The following is a 19,025-nucleotide window of genomic DNA, read 5'->3' as shown; positions in this document are numbered from 1 at the left end:
GATGCCAAACAACTGAAGTGTGAAAGAAGCCTTAGGGGTGTGTTGGGGTTAGGGTTGGAGTTAGATTTGGGGGGTTTCCACTGTTTAGGTACATCAGGGGGTCTCTAAACGCCACAGCCAATTTTGCACTCAAAAAGTCAAATGGTGCTCCCTCCCTTCCGAGCTCTGTCATGCACCCAAACAGTGGTTTACCCCCACATATTGGGCATCAGCGTACTTGGGATAAATTGGACAACAACTTTTGGGGTCCAATTTCTCCTGCTACCCTTGTGAAAATAAAAACTTGGGGGCTAAAAAATGTTTTTTGTGTAAAAAAAATATTTTTTATTTTCACAACTCTGCATTATAAACGTCTGTGAAGCACTTGGGCATTCAAAGTTCTCACCACACTTCTAGATAACTTCCTTGGGGGCTCTAGTTTCCAAAATGGGGTCACTTGTGGGGGGTTTCGACTGTTTAGGTACATCAGGGTCTCTGCAAACGCAACATAATGCCCGCAGACCATTCTATCAAAATCTGCATTCCAAAATGGCTTTCCTTCCCTTCCGAGCTCTGCCATGCGCTCAAACAGTGGTCCCCCCACACATGGGGTATCAGTGTACTCAGGACAAATTGGACAACAACTTTTGGGGTCCAATTTCCTTGTTACCCTTGTCAAAATAAAAATCTGGGGGCTTAAAAATCTTTTTTGTGGAAAAAAAATTTTATTTTTATTTTCACGACTCTGCATTATAAACGTCTGTGAAGCACTTGGGCAATCAAAGTTCTCACCACACATCTAGATAAGTTCCTTGGGGGGTCTAGTTTCCAAAATGGGGTCACTTGTGGGGGGTTTCTACTGTTTAGGTACATCGGGGGCTCTGCAAACGCAACATAACGCCCCCAGACTATCAAAGTCTGCATTCCAAAACGGCGCTCCTTCCCTTCCGAGCTCTGCCATGCGCCCAAACAGTGGTTTACCCAACATATGGGGTATCAGCCTACTCAGCATAAATGGCACAATAAATTTTGGCGTCCAATTTCTCCTGCTACCCTTGAGAAAATAAAAAATTACAGGCTAAAAAATCATTTTTGAGGAAAAAAAAAGGATTTTTTATTTTCACGGCTCTACTTTATAAATTTCTGTGAGGCACTTGGGGGTTTAAAGTGCTCACCACACATCTAGATAAGTTCCGTAAGTGGTCTAGTTTCCAAAATGGGGTCACTTGTGGGGGGTTTCCACTGTTTAGGCACATCAGGGGCTCTCCAAATGCGACATGGCGTCCAATCTCAATTCCAGCCAATTCTACATTAAAAAAGTAAAACGGCACTCCTTCTCTTCCAAGCTCTGCGGTGCGCCCAAACAGTGGTTTACCCCCACATATGGGGTATCAACATACTCAGGAGAAATTGCACAACAACTTTTGTGGTCTAATTTCTCCTGTTACCCTTGTGAAAATAAGAATTTGTGGGTGAAAAGATAATTTTTGTGTAAACAAATGCGATTTTTTATTTTCACGGCTCTACTTTATAAACTTCTGTGAAGCACTTGGGGGCTCAAAGTGCTCACCACACATCTAGATAAGTTCCTTAAGGGGTCTAGTTTCCAAAATGGGGTCACTTGTGGGGGTTTCCACTGTTTAGGCACATCAGGGGCTCTCTAAACGTGACATGGCACCCAATCTCAATTCCAGCCAATTCTGCATTGAAAAAGTCAAACGGCGCTCCTTCTCTTCCAAGCTCTGCGGTGCGCCCAAACAGTGGTTTATCCCCACATATGGGGTATCAGCATATTCAAGAGAAATTGCACAACAACATTTATTTTTAAATTTCTGTTTTTACACTTGTGAAGATAAAAAAAAAATGGTTCTGAAGTAAAATGTTTGCAAAAAAAAGTTAAATGTTCATTTTTGCCTTCCACATTGTTTCAGTTCCTGTGAAGCACGTAAAGGGTTAATAAACTTCTTGAATGTGGTTTTGAATGGTGTCACACTTGGGTATTTTCTATCATATAGACCCCTCAAAATGACTTCAAATGTGATGTGGTCCCTAAAAAAAAATGGTGTTGTAAAAATGAGAAATTGCTGGTCAACTTTTAACCCTTATAACTCCCTAACAAAAAAAAATTTTGTTTCCAAAATTGTGCATATGTAAAGTAGACTTGTGGGAAATGTTATTTATTAACTATTTTTTGTGACATATCTCTCTGATTTAAGGGCATAAAAATATAAAGTTTGAAAATTGCAAAATTTTTTTTTTTTTGCCATATTTCCATTTTTTTCATAAATAATCGCAAGTAATATCAAAGAAATGTTACCACTAACATGAAGTACAATGTCACGAAAAAACAATCTCAGAATCAGCAGGATCCGTTGAAGCGTTCCAGAGGTATAACCTCATAAAGTGACAGAGGTCAGAATTGTAAAAATTGGCCTGGTCATTAAGTACCAAATTGGCCACTAAGGGGTTAAAGTTTTTCAATATAGAAAATGATTAAAAAAAAATATTTACCATACAAAAAGAAAATACAGAACTGTTCTGAATTGCCTAAAAACATGACAAAGCTGTCATTGCAGTTAGTACCTTACTTCTCCTTAACTGTCGCTGGGTATCCCAGTCTTCTACTCAACTCCCAATAAAAGTTTAATTGGCTGAAAAACTCATTAACATCCCTTTTATTTGAAGCGCTACTTGTACTTTAATGCCAAATCTTCTCCAGCAGTTTCTGGGACATCTTCAAATTAAGGCAGTAATGTCACATTATGGGTGGCCACTCAGTTTTCGTTAGACCATCGCTGACGTATATTCTTGCCTTCTTATAGAACATATATGTTTACAGATGAAAAGGGTTTCCATACATGGAACATATTCCAATTTACTCAGCTTTATTAACTTCCCATAAAGTAAGATTTTCTAGGTATTGTTACATAGCTTCATTTCTAAGTCCATAATCTTGAGAGTTAAAAATTGGGTATAAAATTCGCATATGTGTGCTCCATATCCACCGTGTCCATTTTTAACTAAAAGAAAAAGAATATTAACTCAGATGAAGTGAAACAATTTAGCATATATCACTCTAGTAGTTGGCCTATGTGATCATTCCATGAAGGTTTATTCTGAAGGGGAATCTGTCAGCTGGTTATTGATATATATTCTAAAAGCAACAGGGGATAGGGGCTGAAACACAAATTTCAGCGATGCATCACTTTATTGGCTGTGTGCTGTTTTTTACTTACAACAATGGTTTTATTATGAAGAGACTACTGATGTCTAGTGTTGAGCATTCCGATACCGCAAGTATCGGGTATCGGCCGATACTTAGCGGTATCGGAATTCCGATACCGAGATCCGATACTTTTGTTGTATCGGGAATCGGTATCGGGATCGATATAATGTGTAAAATAAAGAATTAAAATAAAAAATATTGCTATACTCACCTCTCCGACGCAGCCTACACCTTACCGAGGAAACCGGCAGCCTTGTTTGCTTAAAATGCGTGCGTTTACTGCCTTCCGTGACGTCACGGCTTCTGATTGGTCGCGTGCCGCCCATGTGACCGCGACGCGACCAATCACAACAAGCCGTGACGTAATTTTCAGGTCCTGAATGCCTAATTCTAGGCATTCAGGACCTGAAAATTACGTCACGGCTTGTGATTGGTCGCGTGCCGCCCATGTGACCGCGACGCGACCAATCACAAGCCGTGACGTAATTTTCAGGTCCTGAATGCCTAATTCTAGGCATTCAGGACCTGAAAATTATGTCACGGCTTGTTGTGATTGGTCGCGTCGCGGTCACATGGGCGGCACGCGACCAATCAGAAGCCGTGACGTCACGGAAGGCAGTAAATGCGCGCATTTTAAGCAAACAAGGCTGCCGGTTTCCTCGGTAAGGTGCAGGCTGCGTCGGAGAGGTGAGTATAGCAATATTTTTTATTTTAATTCTTTATTTTACACATTAATATGGATCCCAGGGCCTGAAGGAGAGTTTCCTCTCCTTCAGACCCTGGGAACCATCAGGGATACCGTCCGATACTTGAGTCCCATTGACTTGTATTGGTATCGGGTATCGGTATCGGATTAGATCCGATACTTTGCCGGTATCGGCCGATACTTTCCGATACTGATACTTTCAAGTATCGGACGGTATCGCTCAACACTACTGATGTCCAGACTACAGCTCACAGTTCTGCTAGACCTACCACATCCCCTCCTCTGATAAGTAGCTCACTGTCTATAGACTATATACAGAGAGAGCCTGGTGTGGGCCGGGCAAGCTTTCTGAGCACTGCTGGATTGATAAGTCTCTGCACCCAGTAAACTAAGTGATTCACCATTGAATTCAGGGTCTCTTTTCCCTTTTCCATTCATTATACTGCTCTCAAATGAGGTAGCAAAACCCTGCTGACAAATTCCCTTTAAAAATCCCTTTAAATCTGTTTTTTCGCAACCTTATTTAACCCCTTCATGACCTTGGGATTTTCCGTTTTTCCGTGTTCGTTTTTCGCTCCCCTCCTTCCCAGAGCCATAACTTTTTTATTTTTCTGTCAATATGGCCATGTGAGGTCTTGTTTTTTGTGGGACGAGTTGTACTTTTAAACGACATCATTGGTTTTAGCATGTCGTGTACTAGAAAACAGGAAAAAAATTCCAAGTGCGGTGAAATAGCAAAAAAAAGTGCAATCCCACACTTGTTTTTTGCTTGGCTTTTTTGCTAGGTTCACTAAATGCTAAAACTGACCTTCCATTATGATGCTCCAGGTCATTACGAGTTCATAGACACCCAACCGAACATGTCTAGGTTATTTTTTATCTAAGTGGTGAAAAAAAATTCCAAACTTTGCTAAAAAAAAAATAAATTGCGCCATATTCCGATACCCGTAGCGTCTCCATTTTTCATGATCTGGGGTCGAGTGAGGGCTTATTTTTTGTGTGCCGAGCTGGCGTTTTTAATGATACCATTTTGGTGCAGATATGTTCTTTTGATCGCCCATTATTGCATTTTAATGCAATGTCGCGGCAACCAAAAAACGTAATTCTGGCGTTTCTAATTTTTTTTCTCTCTAAGCCGTTTAGCGATCAGGTTAATCCTTTTTTTAATTGATAGATCGGGCCATTCTGAACGCGGTGATGCCAAATATGTGTAGGTTTGATCTTTTTTTTTTTTATTTTGAATGGGGCGAAAGGGGTGTGATTTAAACTTTTATTTATTTTTTTTTTCACTTTTTTTTTACTTTTGCCATGCTTCAATAGCCTCCATAGGAGGCTAGAAGCTGGCACAACTCGATCGCCTCTGCTACATAGCAGCGATCATCAGATCGCTGCTATGTAACTGAATTGCAGGTGTGCTGTGAGCGCTGACCACAGGGTGGCGTTCACAGCTAGCCGGGATCAGTAGCCATAGAGGTCTCAAGGACCTCTATGGTTACTATGCAGAAGCATCGCTGACCCCCGATCATGTGACGGGGGTCGGCGATGCGCTCATTTCCGCCCGGATGGCCGGAAGCGCCGTTTAAATGACGCTGTCAGTGTTTGACAGCAGCATTTAACTAGTTAATAGCGGTGGGTGAATCGCGATTTCACCCACCGCTATTGCGGGCACATGTCAGCTGTTCAAAACAGCTGACATGTCCCGGCTTTGATGCGGGCTCACTGCCGGAACCCACATCAAAGCAGGGGATCTGACCTCGGACGTACTATCCCGTCCGAGGTCAGAAAGGGGTTAAACAAAAGATATTCATGCATGATCACATATCCAAAAAGCAATTGACCAATATATTATTTCTGCATAATGAGGTGTCATGTAAATTAACCCTCCTTATCTACTATTTTAAAATGATAAGTAAACCCCTGTTTTTTCCATTTGTGAAGGAAAGATTCACATACCTTTTACAGTGGCTTGTGAAAGTATTCACTCCTCCTCCTTGGCTTTTTACCTATTTTGTTACATTACAACCTGGGCAAGGTGGGCATTAATCAAAGAGGCAGAACAGAGGCCAAAGGTAACCCCGAAGGAGCTGCAGAGTTCCCAAGCGGAGACTGAAGTATTTGTCCATACAACCACATTAAGCCATACACTCCATAGAGATGGCATTTATAGAAGAGAGGGCAGAAAAAAGCCTTTACTTACATACAAAAATTGTAATGGTTATTTTGAGTTTGCCTAAAGACATGTGGGAGACTCCCCAAAGGTATGGAAGAAGGTGATGTGGGCAGATGAGACCAAAATTTTACTTTTTGGCCACAAAGGTAAATGCTATTTTTGGTGCCAAACCAACACAGCTCATCACCCCAAGAACATGATCCCCACAGTGAAACATAGTGGTGACAGCATCATGCTGTGGGGGCATGTTTTTCAGAGCAGTGATGAGGAAAATAATCCAATTAAGAATCTGTGGTCAGACTTGAAGATTGCTGTTCAGAGGAAACCATCTAACGTAAAGAAGCTGGAGCAGTTTTCCCTTAAGGAATAATTATAATAATAATTTTATTTCTATAACGCCAACATATTCCGCAGCACTTTACATTTCAGAGAGGCATCAGTGTAACAGTTGGTGAGGAATATGATCCTGGCTGCAGTATTCAAGAGAGATTGGAGAGGGGAGAGGTTGGTAAGAGAGAGACTGATTAGTAGAGAGTTACAATAGTCCAGACGAGAACGAATAAGAGCAACAGTAAGAGTTTTTGCAGAGTCGAAAGTAAGAAAAGGTCCAATTCTAGAAATGTTTTTGAGGTGTCGATAAGGAATGGGCACAAATCCCAGTGGCAAGATGTGGAAAGCTCATCGAGACTTATCCAAAGCTTCTTGCAGCGGTAAGTGCTGTAAAAGGAGGCTCTACAAAGTACTGACTTTAGGGGGGTGAATAGATATGCACAGTGAAGTTGTCAGTTATTTTTTCCTATTTGTTATTTGCTTCACAAAAATAGGTACGGTATGTTCTTTACATGAACCATACAAAAAAAGTGAAATTCCAGGTTATGAGGTAGAAAAACATGAAAATGCCAACGGGGTGAATATTTTTACAAACCACTGTATTTAAAGAAACTAGTCTTCTACAAGAAAACAGTAGGGGACTCTAGGCCCTACTTCTCTCCACACCATAACTGTATTGATTATTCTATTGATTAGAAGTCCTTTTACCTGAGGACATGTAGAATTGAAACTGACGTTTACTTGTTTTGCCTGGATTCTCTTCTTTTTCCTTGTCCTAAATTTAAACATACAGAAATTCAATAAACAATATAACAGGAAACCTATTATACTGTATTATGCCTGCAAGTAGATTCTAAAAAATTCTGTTTTACTGCAGATTACTGACATCATTGTATGCAGAGACATTTTATCAATCATTACAAAGCCAGTTTCTTTTTAGAATTTAAGTTTTTGAAAATAAAGTACATTCATCGTCTCTTGTGCCAACAGAGTTCTGTCTTCATGCCAGCTATCACACTGTACGTCATGGTGGAAACTGGCGGCATCATATTCTTCCTACAGGAAGGGGAAATCAGGATGCAATAACAACCAGTGAATATTGTGGATGACAGTCCCATTAGGATCCTAAAATCAAGGTATCCTGTGTCTAAGCATCAGCACCGTGTGGCCTATCTTTATCCTTCTGATTATCTGTTGCCATTACGTTCTTCTGAATGTTCTACCATTCCTACTAATAATTCTTGTTGGATTGATTGTCAAGAATTTCTCTCTAGGTCCTGATCGGTCCTCTGATTGTAATGATATTCCAACCAGCTTCATCTTATCATCCAGCAACAGAATATGGATCTTAAGGCCTCCATGCACAGTAAACTTGACATATGTTTAGCAGACACTCCATTTTGCATGGGGGTGCAGCCAAACTTATCACGGAGTTGAAGATGGGAAATGTCCGATTTCAAAAACCCTAGTCCATGCCCTCATCATCTCCCGCCTCGACTACTGTAATCTCCTACTCTGTGGCCTCCCCTCTAACACTCTCGCACCTCTCCAATCTATTCTAAACTCTGCTTTCCAACTAATCCACCTGTCCCCCCTCTATTCCCCGGCCTCTCCCCTCTGTCTATCCCTTCACTGGCTCCCCATTACCCAGAGACTCCAGTACAAAAGCCTAACCATGACATACAGGGCCATCCACAACCTGTCTCCTCCATACATCTGTGACCTCGTCTCCTGGTACCTACCTGCACGCAACCTCCAATCTTCACAAGATCTCCTTCTCTACTCCCCTCTTATCTCCTCTTCCCACAATTGCATACAAGATTTCTCTTGCGCATCACCCCTACTCTGGAACCCTCTACCACAACACATCAGACTCTCGCCTACCATCGAAACCTTCAAAAAGAACCTGAAGACCTACCTCTTCTGGCAAGCCTACAACCTGCAGTAACCACTGATCGACCAAAACACTGCACGATCAGCTCTATCCTCACCTACTGTATCCTCACCCATCCCTTGTAGATTGTGAGCCCTCGTGGGCAGGGTCCTCTCTCCTCCTGTACCAGTTGTGACTTGTATTGTTCAAGATTATTGTATCTGTTTTTATTATGTATACCCCTCCTCACATGTAAAGCGCCATGGAATAAATGGCGCTATAGTAATAAACAATAATAATAATAATACCGCCTATCGCATTGTTCTCTCGGAGATAAGCCGCCTGCAGAGAGAGTCTGTTGACGGCTTTCTCATAAAGAATGTATGATTGCACAAGCACTTCTGTGTATGGGAGAGACGGCACAGATGGAAGCCAGACAACCGGCCAAAGCATTGTTCAGCCGACAGTCATCTAATGGGTAGGCTGGCTTCACTCTGATGCCTGTAACCAGGACGTCCATAGGTAAAGATGTTGACATACTTAATAGCTTGACCAATTGTTCTGAAGAAAATAGATATTAGCAGTTTTAAGAAGCAAATTACTTTTGTCTGCTCCCATATACACTAATTAGACCCCCTTTAGCAGTTAGTCAGTTCAGAAGCTGAAAACCTAATGCTCACAATGATGACAAATATCAGAGGTTGTGGACTTGTCATATATGACTTCACAGTACAACCCACAGGAAAAGATTACAATTCAGAATTCAAGCAATCAGAGATCTTACAATAAAAAAATACTAAAAATAGTGAGCTTATAGTACAAAGACAAAGCACAATACAGGCATAAGACACAACATGATGTCACAGCTCTGGAATAATGGATAATAGTCTTCACACACTTCTAGATGAGAATAGATAAATACCATACGAGCTGCTATGTCTGCTACCTAGCAGTTATCCCCATGCTCCTCAGTATCAGCTTTATTAATTGTTCTTACTGTTACATTTGCTGTTCCTTTAAAGGGAATCTGTCAGCAGGTTTTAGCTATGTGATCTGAGGGACTGAGAAACTGATGACAGTGATGTCTCACTTACTAGGCTGTGTGCTGTTTCCGTACAATCAGTGCAGTATCACCTGGAGATTATCACTGCTGGACTAGCTGTCCGGTGCCTCCTGGTCCAACCACACTCTAACCTCTGATTAGCAGCTTACTGTCAATAAACAATATACATAAAAAGATGCTAATCAGTGGCTTGGGTGGGGGCAGCTTTCTGAGCACTATTACTTCTAAGGCAGAGAAAACTCTGATTGTATCACAACTGCTGCACCCAGTAAACTAAGTGATACACCACTGGAATTAGGGTCCTTTCCCCTACATTAAGCTGCTCTCAGATGAAACAGATGCCCCTTAATTCATTCAATTAAGGTCAGGGGCAGAGGGCAGTAGATTCTCTGACTCTGGAAAATTGAGCCGATTATGCAAATGAAACTCTGATCAGGCTCTGACCAGGATCTAATCAGCGTGTGATCACAGTGTTGTCCAGTTCTCTTGGCGCAGACGATGATGGAGAAAAAAATTCTCCATCTTCACTATTCTGTGAGAGCTTGGAAAACAGACTGCAATCAAAAGTCATCTGAATGCAGTCCAATGTTTTCCATGCACTCATAAAATTGCATGGCTGAGTTTGATCCAAATATCGGGCATGCAAGGATTTTTTTTTTTACAGTCTCTGTATGAAGAAAAAATCTGACATGTGTACGGCCCTATGGACTAACATTGGTCTGAGTGCGATCAGATGTTTTGTTGGATTGCACTCGAACCAAACATACACTTGTCTGCACCTGCCCTAAAGGTGTTTACGTCAGGCCTTTCGGATGCTTGTTTTTGGGTTACCACACTTTTCCCCCCAAAAAATAGGGGAAAAATGGGGGTACGTCTTATAATGCGGGTGTATCTTACAGACCACAGTGGAGCAGTGTCCCAGGATCACTGCTAGAGGAGGTAAGAGAGGAGAGTTGCTGCAGGCCACAGGCTGAGATGAGGGGGTGTTTCGATGTGTGCCACTGCGAATGTTCGGTGGTGCGGGGTCTCAGCGCTGAGATCTTATCTCCCGAGATCTTCGTGCCGAGATCTCCATCAGTGCATGCGCCACCCCGGTAGCCATTTTCCCGGAGTCCACCACATAGTAAACCATGTAAGAGCCATGGCTCTGGGATTTCACAAAATGTGAGCCCCCGCACCACCGGTCACCAGCAGCGGCGCGCCGCACATCGAACACCCCCTCATCCTAGCCTGTGGCCTGCAACAACGCTCCACTCTTGCCTCCTCCAGCAGCGACCCTGGGACCCCATTTCACCGCAGCCACCACCCCCGGTAAGCAATAAGATGCATGGATTACAAGAAGCACCACCATTTTATTAACAAAAGTTTTTTTTTCCCATTTTTCTCATCAAAATTTGGGGTGCGTCTTATAATCTGATGAGTCTTATAATCCGCAAAATTTGGGATATACTATTTTATTGATATACTTATTCTCTTGGAATAGGGGTACTAGTACTCTTTATTTTACTTGTATGAACAATTCATGTACGGTACCTTGTACATTTTTTAAGGTCTGTGATACATCATAAAATACTAATTTTAGACTGAATGTACATGATTGAATTGGACATTGGAGGACATTTACATTAATAATTTTTGAAGAACACTACGCTTTCTTACAAGTCATCTGGTACAAAGGCTGTCAGGAAACTAAAGCTTGTTAGAGATTGATGTAGAACAGGTCGTGTTTCAGGCAAGGAGTACACTGCTAAGTGGAGGAAGTGTTAGGACAAAGAGAGGTGAAATTATAAAACGTGCAGAAACTAACCAGAGGTGAAAGAGGTAAAAGTGGAATTTAAACGGTAAAAGCAAATTCACTTATAAAATAGTTACAAATGTATGAGACAGGGAGCACTTATGGGATTTTCTTTCTCTTATACATAAGGTTGCAGAATATTCCTCCAAGTCATTTCAGCACTGAAGGTCATATAGCACATATCTGCGGAAGGCAGTGTCTCTATGCTTCATGATCACTGCTAATTGTTTTTTCAGACTAATGGTTTGTTAAATATTTTATGGAACAGGCAAGTATTTGTGGGTGCATCGAGAGGTTTATTTCAGAAAAAGATTATATAAACTCTGATAGTGGGCTAGTCAAGGGTGCTGCAAGTGACATGCTGTCTACTGAGGACGCTGACCAAAAGGAAACTGTTAAAACTGCATTTATGTGTAGATATAAATATTTTTTAATCTTCTTTCCGTGGTACAGCAGTTCCTGTCGGTCAGGTCTCGTATGTTTTTAATGCCTTAACATTGTGGTTAAGTAACCTCCTTCCTCCCTGGTCACATGCACAGGGGTTTACGAAGCTGAGATACTGTATACAGAGGAGTTTGGGGGCGTTTTGCTGTAGAGCTGCGTTAGATAGTTCCTTGCCTACCGGGAAAAATAAATCAATTAATGACTCAATGACCCTGTACAGCTGCTATTCTATACTGGAAATTACACCAGTCCAGTTCTCCTCTCAGTAGGGATTACTTTACTCTTCTAATATTTGGAAAGTTTCAAGGCTTGCAATATGGATGAAACCTAACTCTTATGGAACCATCCATGGCAAAAAATACAATTGCAATAGTAGAATCTGAGTTTTGGCATATCACATATCATTAAATACGTGATATAGAGAGCATCTATCAAGTGCCATCATTAGGCACTATTTTTATTGATCTAAACGCTACTCTTCTTCTGAATCTGGTATTATTTTTCTTTTTATCTCTTGTGCTTCCCTGTTCATGAGATAATTTCCTTCTTCCTTTGACGTAAATCAAGTTGTAATAATAACCAAGAAAGTGCAGTCATGATCTCTGTATGAGGGCGTTACCTTCAGGATTTATGCCCCTTGAATATCAAGACTAGATTTACATACAAGTCAGAGGGGGTCGTACCTCAAGTCAAGAGAGATACAGGAACAAAAGAAAAATAATGCCAGGATCTGGGAAACAGCAGCCTGCAGACTTGGCAAAAAAAAGCATGTTTATGGCAAGTGACAGGTTACATCTGCAAATAATTTAGCATTGAATAAGTACCTAATTTTTTGGACTATAAGAAACACTTTTTTCCTCCAAAAATGTGGAGAAAAATGGGGGGTGCCTCTTATAGTCTGGATGTACCTGCTCTGGCTGTGGCGGGGAGGTGGGGGAGTGGCAGTGGCGGAGCAGTGGGTCACAGGAGGCTGGAGCCGACTGATCCGCCTAACTCCTGTGCCCGCTGCGAAAAATATACAAATATTCACTGCATTCCATGCCCATGGGCATAGAAGGCAGTGAATATTCATTTCTCTTTAATAGCATCCTGATATGCATGGCCCCATCCTTATCCTGGTATAATTGCCCCCGTCCTCATCCTGGTATGCATGGCCCCATCCTTATCCTGGTAAGATTGGCCCCCATCCCCATCCTGGTATGGATGGCCCCATCAGAAAAACATTAAAAAAGAAAAAAAATTACACTTGCCACTTCCTGTGCTTCCTCACAGCGTCTTGTTCCGATGCCAGCAGCTGCCTTATGCTTGTAAGCAGTGCATGGCAGCAACGTCAAGTGCTGCTTACAAGCAGAAGGACAGTTGCTGAAATACTGACTGCTCCCCATGCCGGGACTATATGCCTGGAGGGTAGTGAGCATTCATTGCTCTTTTGTAGCGAGCACAGTGTCAGCCACAGCCACCGGCTTCCTGCAGCTGCCGACGTTCACATGTCCCTGCTACTAAAGGAAATGAATATTCACTGCTCTCCACTCCCATAGGCGTGGAATGCAGTGAATATTCATTCCCTTCAGTAGCGGCATGCGTGAAAGCCCGGCAGCTGCAGGAAGATGGCGGTTGTGGCTGACACTGTGCTCGCTATTAAGAGCAATGTATACTCACTGACCTCCATGTATATAGACCAGACATGCAGAGCAGGGAATATTCCGTCAGCTGTCCTTGGCTTGTAAGCAGCGCATGACATCCCTGACATACGCTGCTTATAAGCATAAAGCAGCTGCTGGCATCAGAACAAGACACTGCGAGGGAGTGCAGGAAGGTAAGTGGGGCAATGCATACCAGGATGGGGATGGGGGCCAATCATACCAGGATAAGGATGAGGCCATGCATACCAGGACGGATATGGGGGCCTTGCATACCAGGAGGGAGATGGGGCATGCATACCAGAACAGAGATGAGGGCCCTGCATACCAGGGTGGGGATGAGGACCAATCATACCAGGATAGAGATGGGGGCCCTGCATACCAGGAAAGGGATGAGGGGGATCATTCCTACCAGTATTGGGATGAGGACACCATGATTACCAGGCTATGGATAAGGGGGACATGCCTACCAGGCTAGGGATGATGGGGTCACGCAGGAGGCAATGCATACCAGGAAAGGGATGAGGGGGTCCTGCACACCAGGATGGGGGATGAGAGGGGCCACGCATACCAGGATAGGAATGAGGGGGCCATGCATACCAGGATGGGGATGAGGAGATCATACATACCAGGATAGGGGATTTTAAGTACAGAATTAACCACATTTTTTGCTTCAATTTTTTTTCTTATTTCCTCCTCTAAACCTTGGTGCGTCTTATCGTCCGGTGCATCTTTAAGTCCGAAAAATATGGTAGTTGTTTTGTCTGAGTAACACAGCACATGGGAGTTGAAATTTTAACTTTATGAAGCTATCTTCTTTTAAATTAGGTATAAAAATTCCAACCATTTTTCAAACATTGACCCCCTTTTCTTCATTTGACATTTAAAAAACATAATTATTAATATATTGACTTATTAAAGTTGGAAACTTTAGGTACATTATCCGCAGCTTGGTTTTTCCTTATGGATGCCCTGTCAGATTATTGAGTGCTGTCACCTTTTTCCCTTTCTTGAGAGATTTTGAGCTCGACTTTCTGTAAATACCCCCTACTTGACAGATGTGGACAGCATGTTGTCTGTTTAATACTACTTTGATATCTGACCTTGACATGTGACTTTGACATCTTACTCTGACATCTGACTGAGATATGACTTTGATAACTGAGCTTGATATTTGACTCTGACAGTTTACTTTGATATCTACCTGACACCTAACTTATTGTTTGCTTATTATACTAGCTAAATATCTAATTGAATAATGAACCTATGACTTAATAGTAAGGCATCTGTGTCACGCAAAGTTTTGGTTTGAAAGGTTATTAATAATAACAATAATACAAAAAAGTTACCTGACTGCTTCTGTAGCTTGAACCCAAAACTCTCTGTCTGTAATCTAGCACAATTATCATTGAGCTATACATTCAGTTGAAGGAATATGGGGCTTCTGTTTGGTTATGTGATATCCAGTGCAAACATGTGTCTGAAACTCATTGCAACTTTTATACTGACCTTCCCCTAGCCAAATTCAAATAATGTTTGGCTTTGATATCTGACTTTCTTCTCATGTTCATTTTAGGAAACTAACTGTTTCTACGGCTTACCGATAATTTGCACCCAGACTTCTCTTTATTGTTAATTTAGAAACATCTATGTCTACATTCACAATTCAACCCTGTCCAGCTATTCATGGAACTAAATATATCTGAGTAGGCATCTCAGCAGTGCTATTAACAATGATGATGAACCTTCTGTGATGGCAGATAATAAAGAGATATTTCCATCTTTATTAATAAGTATTGTTTGATAATGCTTGTAAATACAATCACTTTGTTAATTTATTATACAGGGTGGGCCATTTGTATGGATACACCTAAATAAAAAGGGAATGGTTGGTGATATCAACTTTCTATTTGTGGCAATGGGAATGTCTTCCCATTGAAAAAATAAAGTTGGATACAAAATGGCCGACTTCAAAATGGCAGCAATGGTCACCACCCAACTTGAAAAGTTTCCCTCCTCCCATATATTAATGTGCCACAAACAGGAAGTTGATATCACCCACCATTCCCATTTTATTTAGGTGTATCCATATAAATAGCCCACCATGTCTACCAAAAAGTATCCCATTCCTCAGATGTTGTCAGTTTCCTTTTCTTGATGGTTATAGCTAATTTCCAAGGATACAAGTCCAGCAGAGGTGGCTGAGCATCATAGTGCTTACAATCTTCTTTCTATTAAGCTTCTAAGCACTACACCGAAGCTCGCCAGAGATATAGAAGAGTTAATATTTTTCTATATTCTATATTTTTTAGTATTAACTAGTCTCATAGACACATTTTGTTTAATATTTTTCTTAAGGTTTCATTTTTGGTCTAATATTTTCCTTTCTCATGTACAATGCTTTGATAAACTGTGTTATGGATAGTACGCTGAGAAAGACATAATAGCTAAAAGTGTCAAAACATGTTTGCGAGAAGGGGCAGCTGATGGGAGTTTCCAGTGAGAACTACATTTGACTATAAATAATGTAAGAAACCTGCTTATAGGGTATAGTTTGGGCAGGTGGTGAAATTTTCAATTAAATAGGAGCACCTGTCCCCTCAAAAAAAGGAAAGGAGAGCAATTCTTTAAAGAATCCAACATTGAAATAGCTGGGGACACCAAACTATGTTGGAGGCTTTGTGGGAACATTCTGTGGAGAGGGCTTTGTAGGGACATCATATTGTTTGAGAGGGATGTGTGGAACATCCTACTGTTTGGGGACATCCTACTCTGTGGGGGGCTCTGATGGCATCATATTGTGTTAGGAGCTGTTGGTGTAAGGACTGAATAACAGGAACAGTAGGATTTATTTTTTTTATCAATTTTATATTATATTTACTTACAACTGCTAATTACTTTTCAAAGGAAACATATTTTTGCCATATAGTAGCTGTATATGCTTCAGCTGCCACAGGGAAAACGGGCATAGCACTTACCTTACAATACATAAAGCTGCTGTTGTGAAGATCCCGACAATAACAAGTAAAGATGACACCCATATTAATGCAAAAGTGCGCATTGGAGAGACACCTAAAGAATAAAAAAAAAAAAACTTGTCATACTGGGAGACAGTAGTACAGTACAAAAGTGGGTAATAAAACTTATAACGGGCTCTCTAGACCAGCAGTAAACTTAAACGGGTGTGCTCATCTTCTGTGTTCAGAAGCACATCACTTCTTTCCCTTTTGGATTCTCGAATACCGAGGAATGGTGCATTTCTAAAGCTCAGATGAAGGAAAGAATGTGCGATCAGGCAGAGCGCTGGGCATGTAGATAAGGACAGAAGGTTAAAAAATGTACAAACCTTTATTAAAATGCTGAATACACAACACTGAATGCCGCCTTCATCAGTGCTGAAAAACTCAGCTTATACTGAAGTATATATGGTATATTATTGTTAGGACTGGCGGAACGCACCGAGTAAATAGTGAGATGATATTTGGTGCGTTCGCAGTCCGGAGTCCACCATGCGGGAGAGAACCCGCTGCTGGCAAATGGCGGCACTATATGGCGGTGGAAGCGAACTCTGTTACGTCACAGAGCCACGTTACCGCACAAAGAGCGCAAGCAAGAAGTCACAGAACTCAATTCCAAGACTTGGGATTGAGTTTTTCTAGACCACTTGCGCTTGACACCGCTACAGGGTGTCAGAATATAACTAAAAGTAATGCACAAGAGTGTGAGCCGTGCCACACTGGCGGACGCCACTAACCACCCAGACTTGGATTAGGAAAGCGCTCTAAAAATGCACGGCGCCGCACTGGCGGTCACAGCAAAAGATGCCATAACGCATGTTTAATGCTGATGGCTCAGCCGGGCGCTAGATAGCATACATCCAACTTTTGCAAACAGTCATACACAAGGGAGGGGATGTTTAAAGAATGACTTGTACTCATCAACATACACACATTTTCAAATGTACACTAGCGCATGGCCGTGCGGCCATGAAAACCTTTTATAGCTGCAGCAAGTACAGGACATTCCTAGAAGGACCAATGGGAGGCTGCCACAGAAGTTGAGCACCTTCAGGACCTTCCTAGAGGACCATTGGGATTTGCTGCAGTATCTAAGCATGTGACCCTTGATCTCCAACGTGAGATCTTGCCCTGGGCATGCCCAGAAGGGGAAAAGTAGGACTTAGTCCCAAATAGGTCTGCTCGCCGCTGCCCAGTACTGACTACAATGGCAGAAGCTGGAAAGGCAGCAGTAACCCTTTGCACAGAGCCAGACCGAGTGAGAAACTGGGACCGACGTCCCCGCCGAGCAGCCTCCACTGCGGCAGGAGAAGAACGGGAGACCGCAGCGGAGATGGACCGCGACTCTCCCAGTGCTGAGGCGGGAACTCGACCCCTAACATATTATAATAGCAATTTTTCCTTCACATTCATTTTATTAGATTTAATTTAAAATGATTCTTTTCCCGCACTGTCAAACACATACAGCACATGCAGAAATTTCTTCATGCATAGTTCTATACATGTATGGCACAATCATTTTGAGGGCACATGGATAGTCAACCAGGATCAGGGCTGTCCTTTTGCTCTACTGTTAGGGTCAAGTCTCAGAAAGTCACAGGAAATCCTTAATAGTGTCTTACATTGAAAGGGAAAAAAACACTAATATAACTGCCTCATGAAAACCAATAAAAATGTTAATGTATACATTTTTGATAGGAATAAAAGGCAAGACATGTTTGATCATGTAGTTTTGTTTTTTGTTTTCAAAGAGTGAAGTGCTTATGTTTAGAAGAATATATAGAGTGTGGCTAACTGGCTACTGGCTAACACGGTACCAAACCACTTTTTTTTTATTTGTTTAAAAGAAGAAACTAAAATAAGAAATTTCATATTGAATGAAAGAAATGATGTGCTCGTACCACTAAAATAGTTTCTTGAACTCCTAATTGTTTTTGTGATATAAAAAAACTTAAAAAAATCTTGACACCATCAGAACTGAATTTACTACTGACAAATAATCTTACAGGCTCCAGACTTCCTGTAATTGATCTGGAAAAACGAGAACTACATTTCATCACTTTATGGGTTTATGCAAAAATACTGTACAATAATGTGAAAAACTAAGTATAGGCTCTTGGAATTCAATGGTTTTATATACAAGGGTATAATTAAAAAATTCTGGTCTAGAGAAGATTTTATAAATAGGTACATACAACCTCAGAATAACAGCAACACTTGCAAGTTACACCATGTTATCTAGTTCACAAAAACAATACCAATGCAGAAGCAATGTTTTAAAAATTAAGGAAACCTCATAAATCATCACATCATTCTTGAGTAATTTTGACCCACTCTTTTTTACAATGCTATTTAAGTTCATTGGGGGTTGAGGGCAGTTTTTTTATTCACAGCTCTCTCAGCGGAGAGGTAGTGGAGTGAGGTTGTGGAAGAGAAATAGGAGGGAGAAAGGGAGCAGGCATGTCATTGAAGTCCACACTGTTTTTGGCCATTTTGAGAGTAGAATTAGTCTCAAGAACACAACCTGTGAATGCAGAGTGGGCCAGAGATCAGCAGACAGCTAGACATAGTGTGTTGGAATTGGGCATGGGCGAAAGAGATGTGTGTGGTGCAATGAATAATGGTAAATTAAATTTGAATAGTCTAAGGGGGTGAAGAATGTCCTGAACATAAACAATAGCAAAATGCACAACTGGATGCAGGAGGGTAAAGAGAGATCAAAATTTGAAATAAAGGTAACAAGAGGGTTGCTGGGATTACTATAGAGACAGCATTTGATTTG

The 19,025-nt window shown here is 41.4% G+C and overlaps 1 protein-coding gene across 2 annotated transcripts in view; it reads right to left on the bottom strand.

Annotated features, from left to right (window-relative positions):
* Positions 1-1,915: 1,915 nt before the first annotated feature.
* The window catches only part of CD226 (CD226 molecule), a 56,203-nt gene continuing 39,093 nt past the window's right edge, over positions 1,916-19,025 (bottom strand). For both annotated transcript variants that reach the window (XM_077267679.1, XM_077267680.1), the window contains 3 exons: positions 16,205-16,298; positions 7,120-7,186; positions 1,916-2,999 (listed from right to left, as the gene is read on the bottom strand). In XM_077267679.1, the coding sequence (XP_077123794.1) occupies positions 2,940-2,999; positions 7,120-7,186; positions 16,205-16,298 (221 nt within the window). In that variant the 3' untranslated portion in view covers positions 1,916-2,939. The remainder of the gene's footprint in view (positions 3,000-7,119; positions 7,187-16,204; positions 16,299-19,025) is intronic.

This window comes from Ranitomeya variabilis, chromosome 6, assembly GCF_051348905.1.
Source record: "Ranitomeya variabilis isolate aRanVar5 chromosome 6, aRanVar5.hap1, whole genome shotgun sequence".
Lineage (NCBI taxonomy): Eukaryota > Metazoa > Chordata > Amphibia > Anura > Dendrobatidae > Ranitomeya > Ranitomeya variabilis.
Note: the sequence above shows the minus strand (reverse complement) of the source record. Positions and strands in the feature narration are given on the sequence as shown.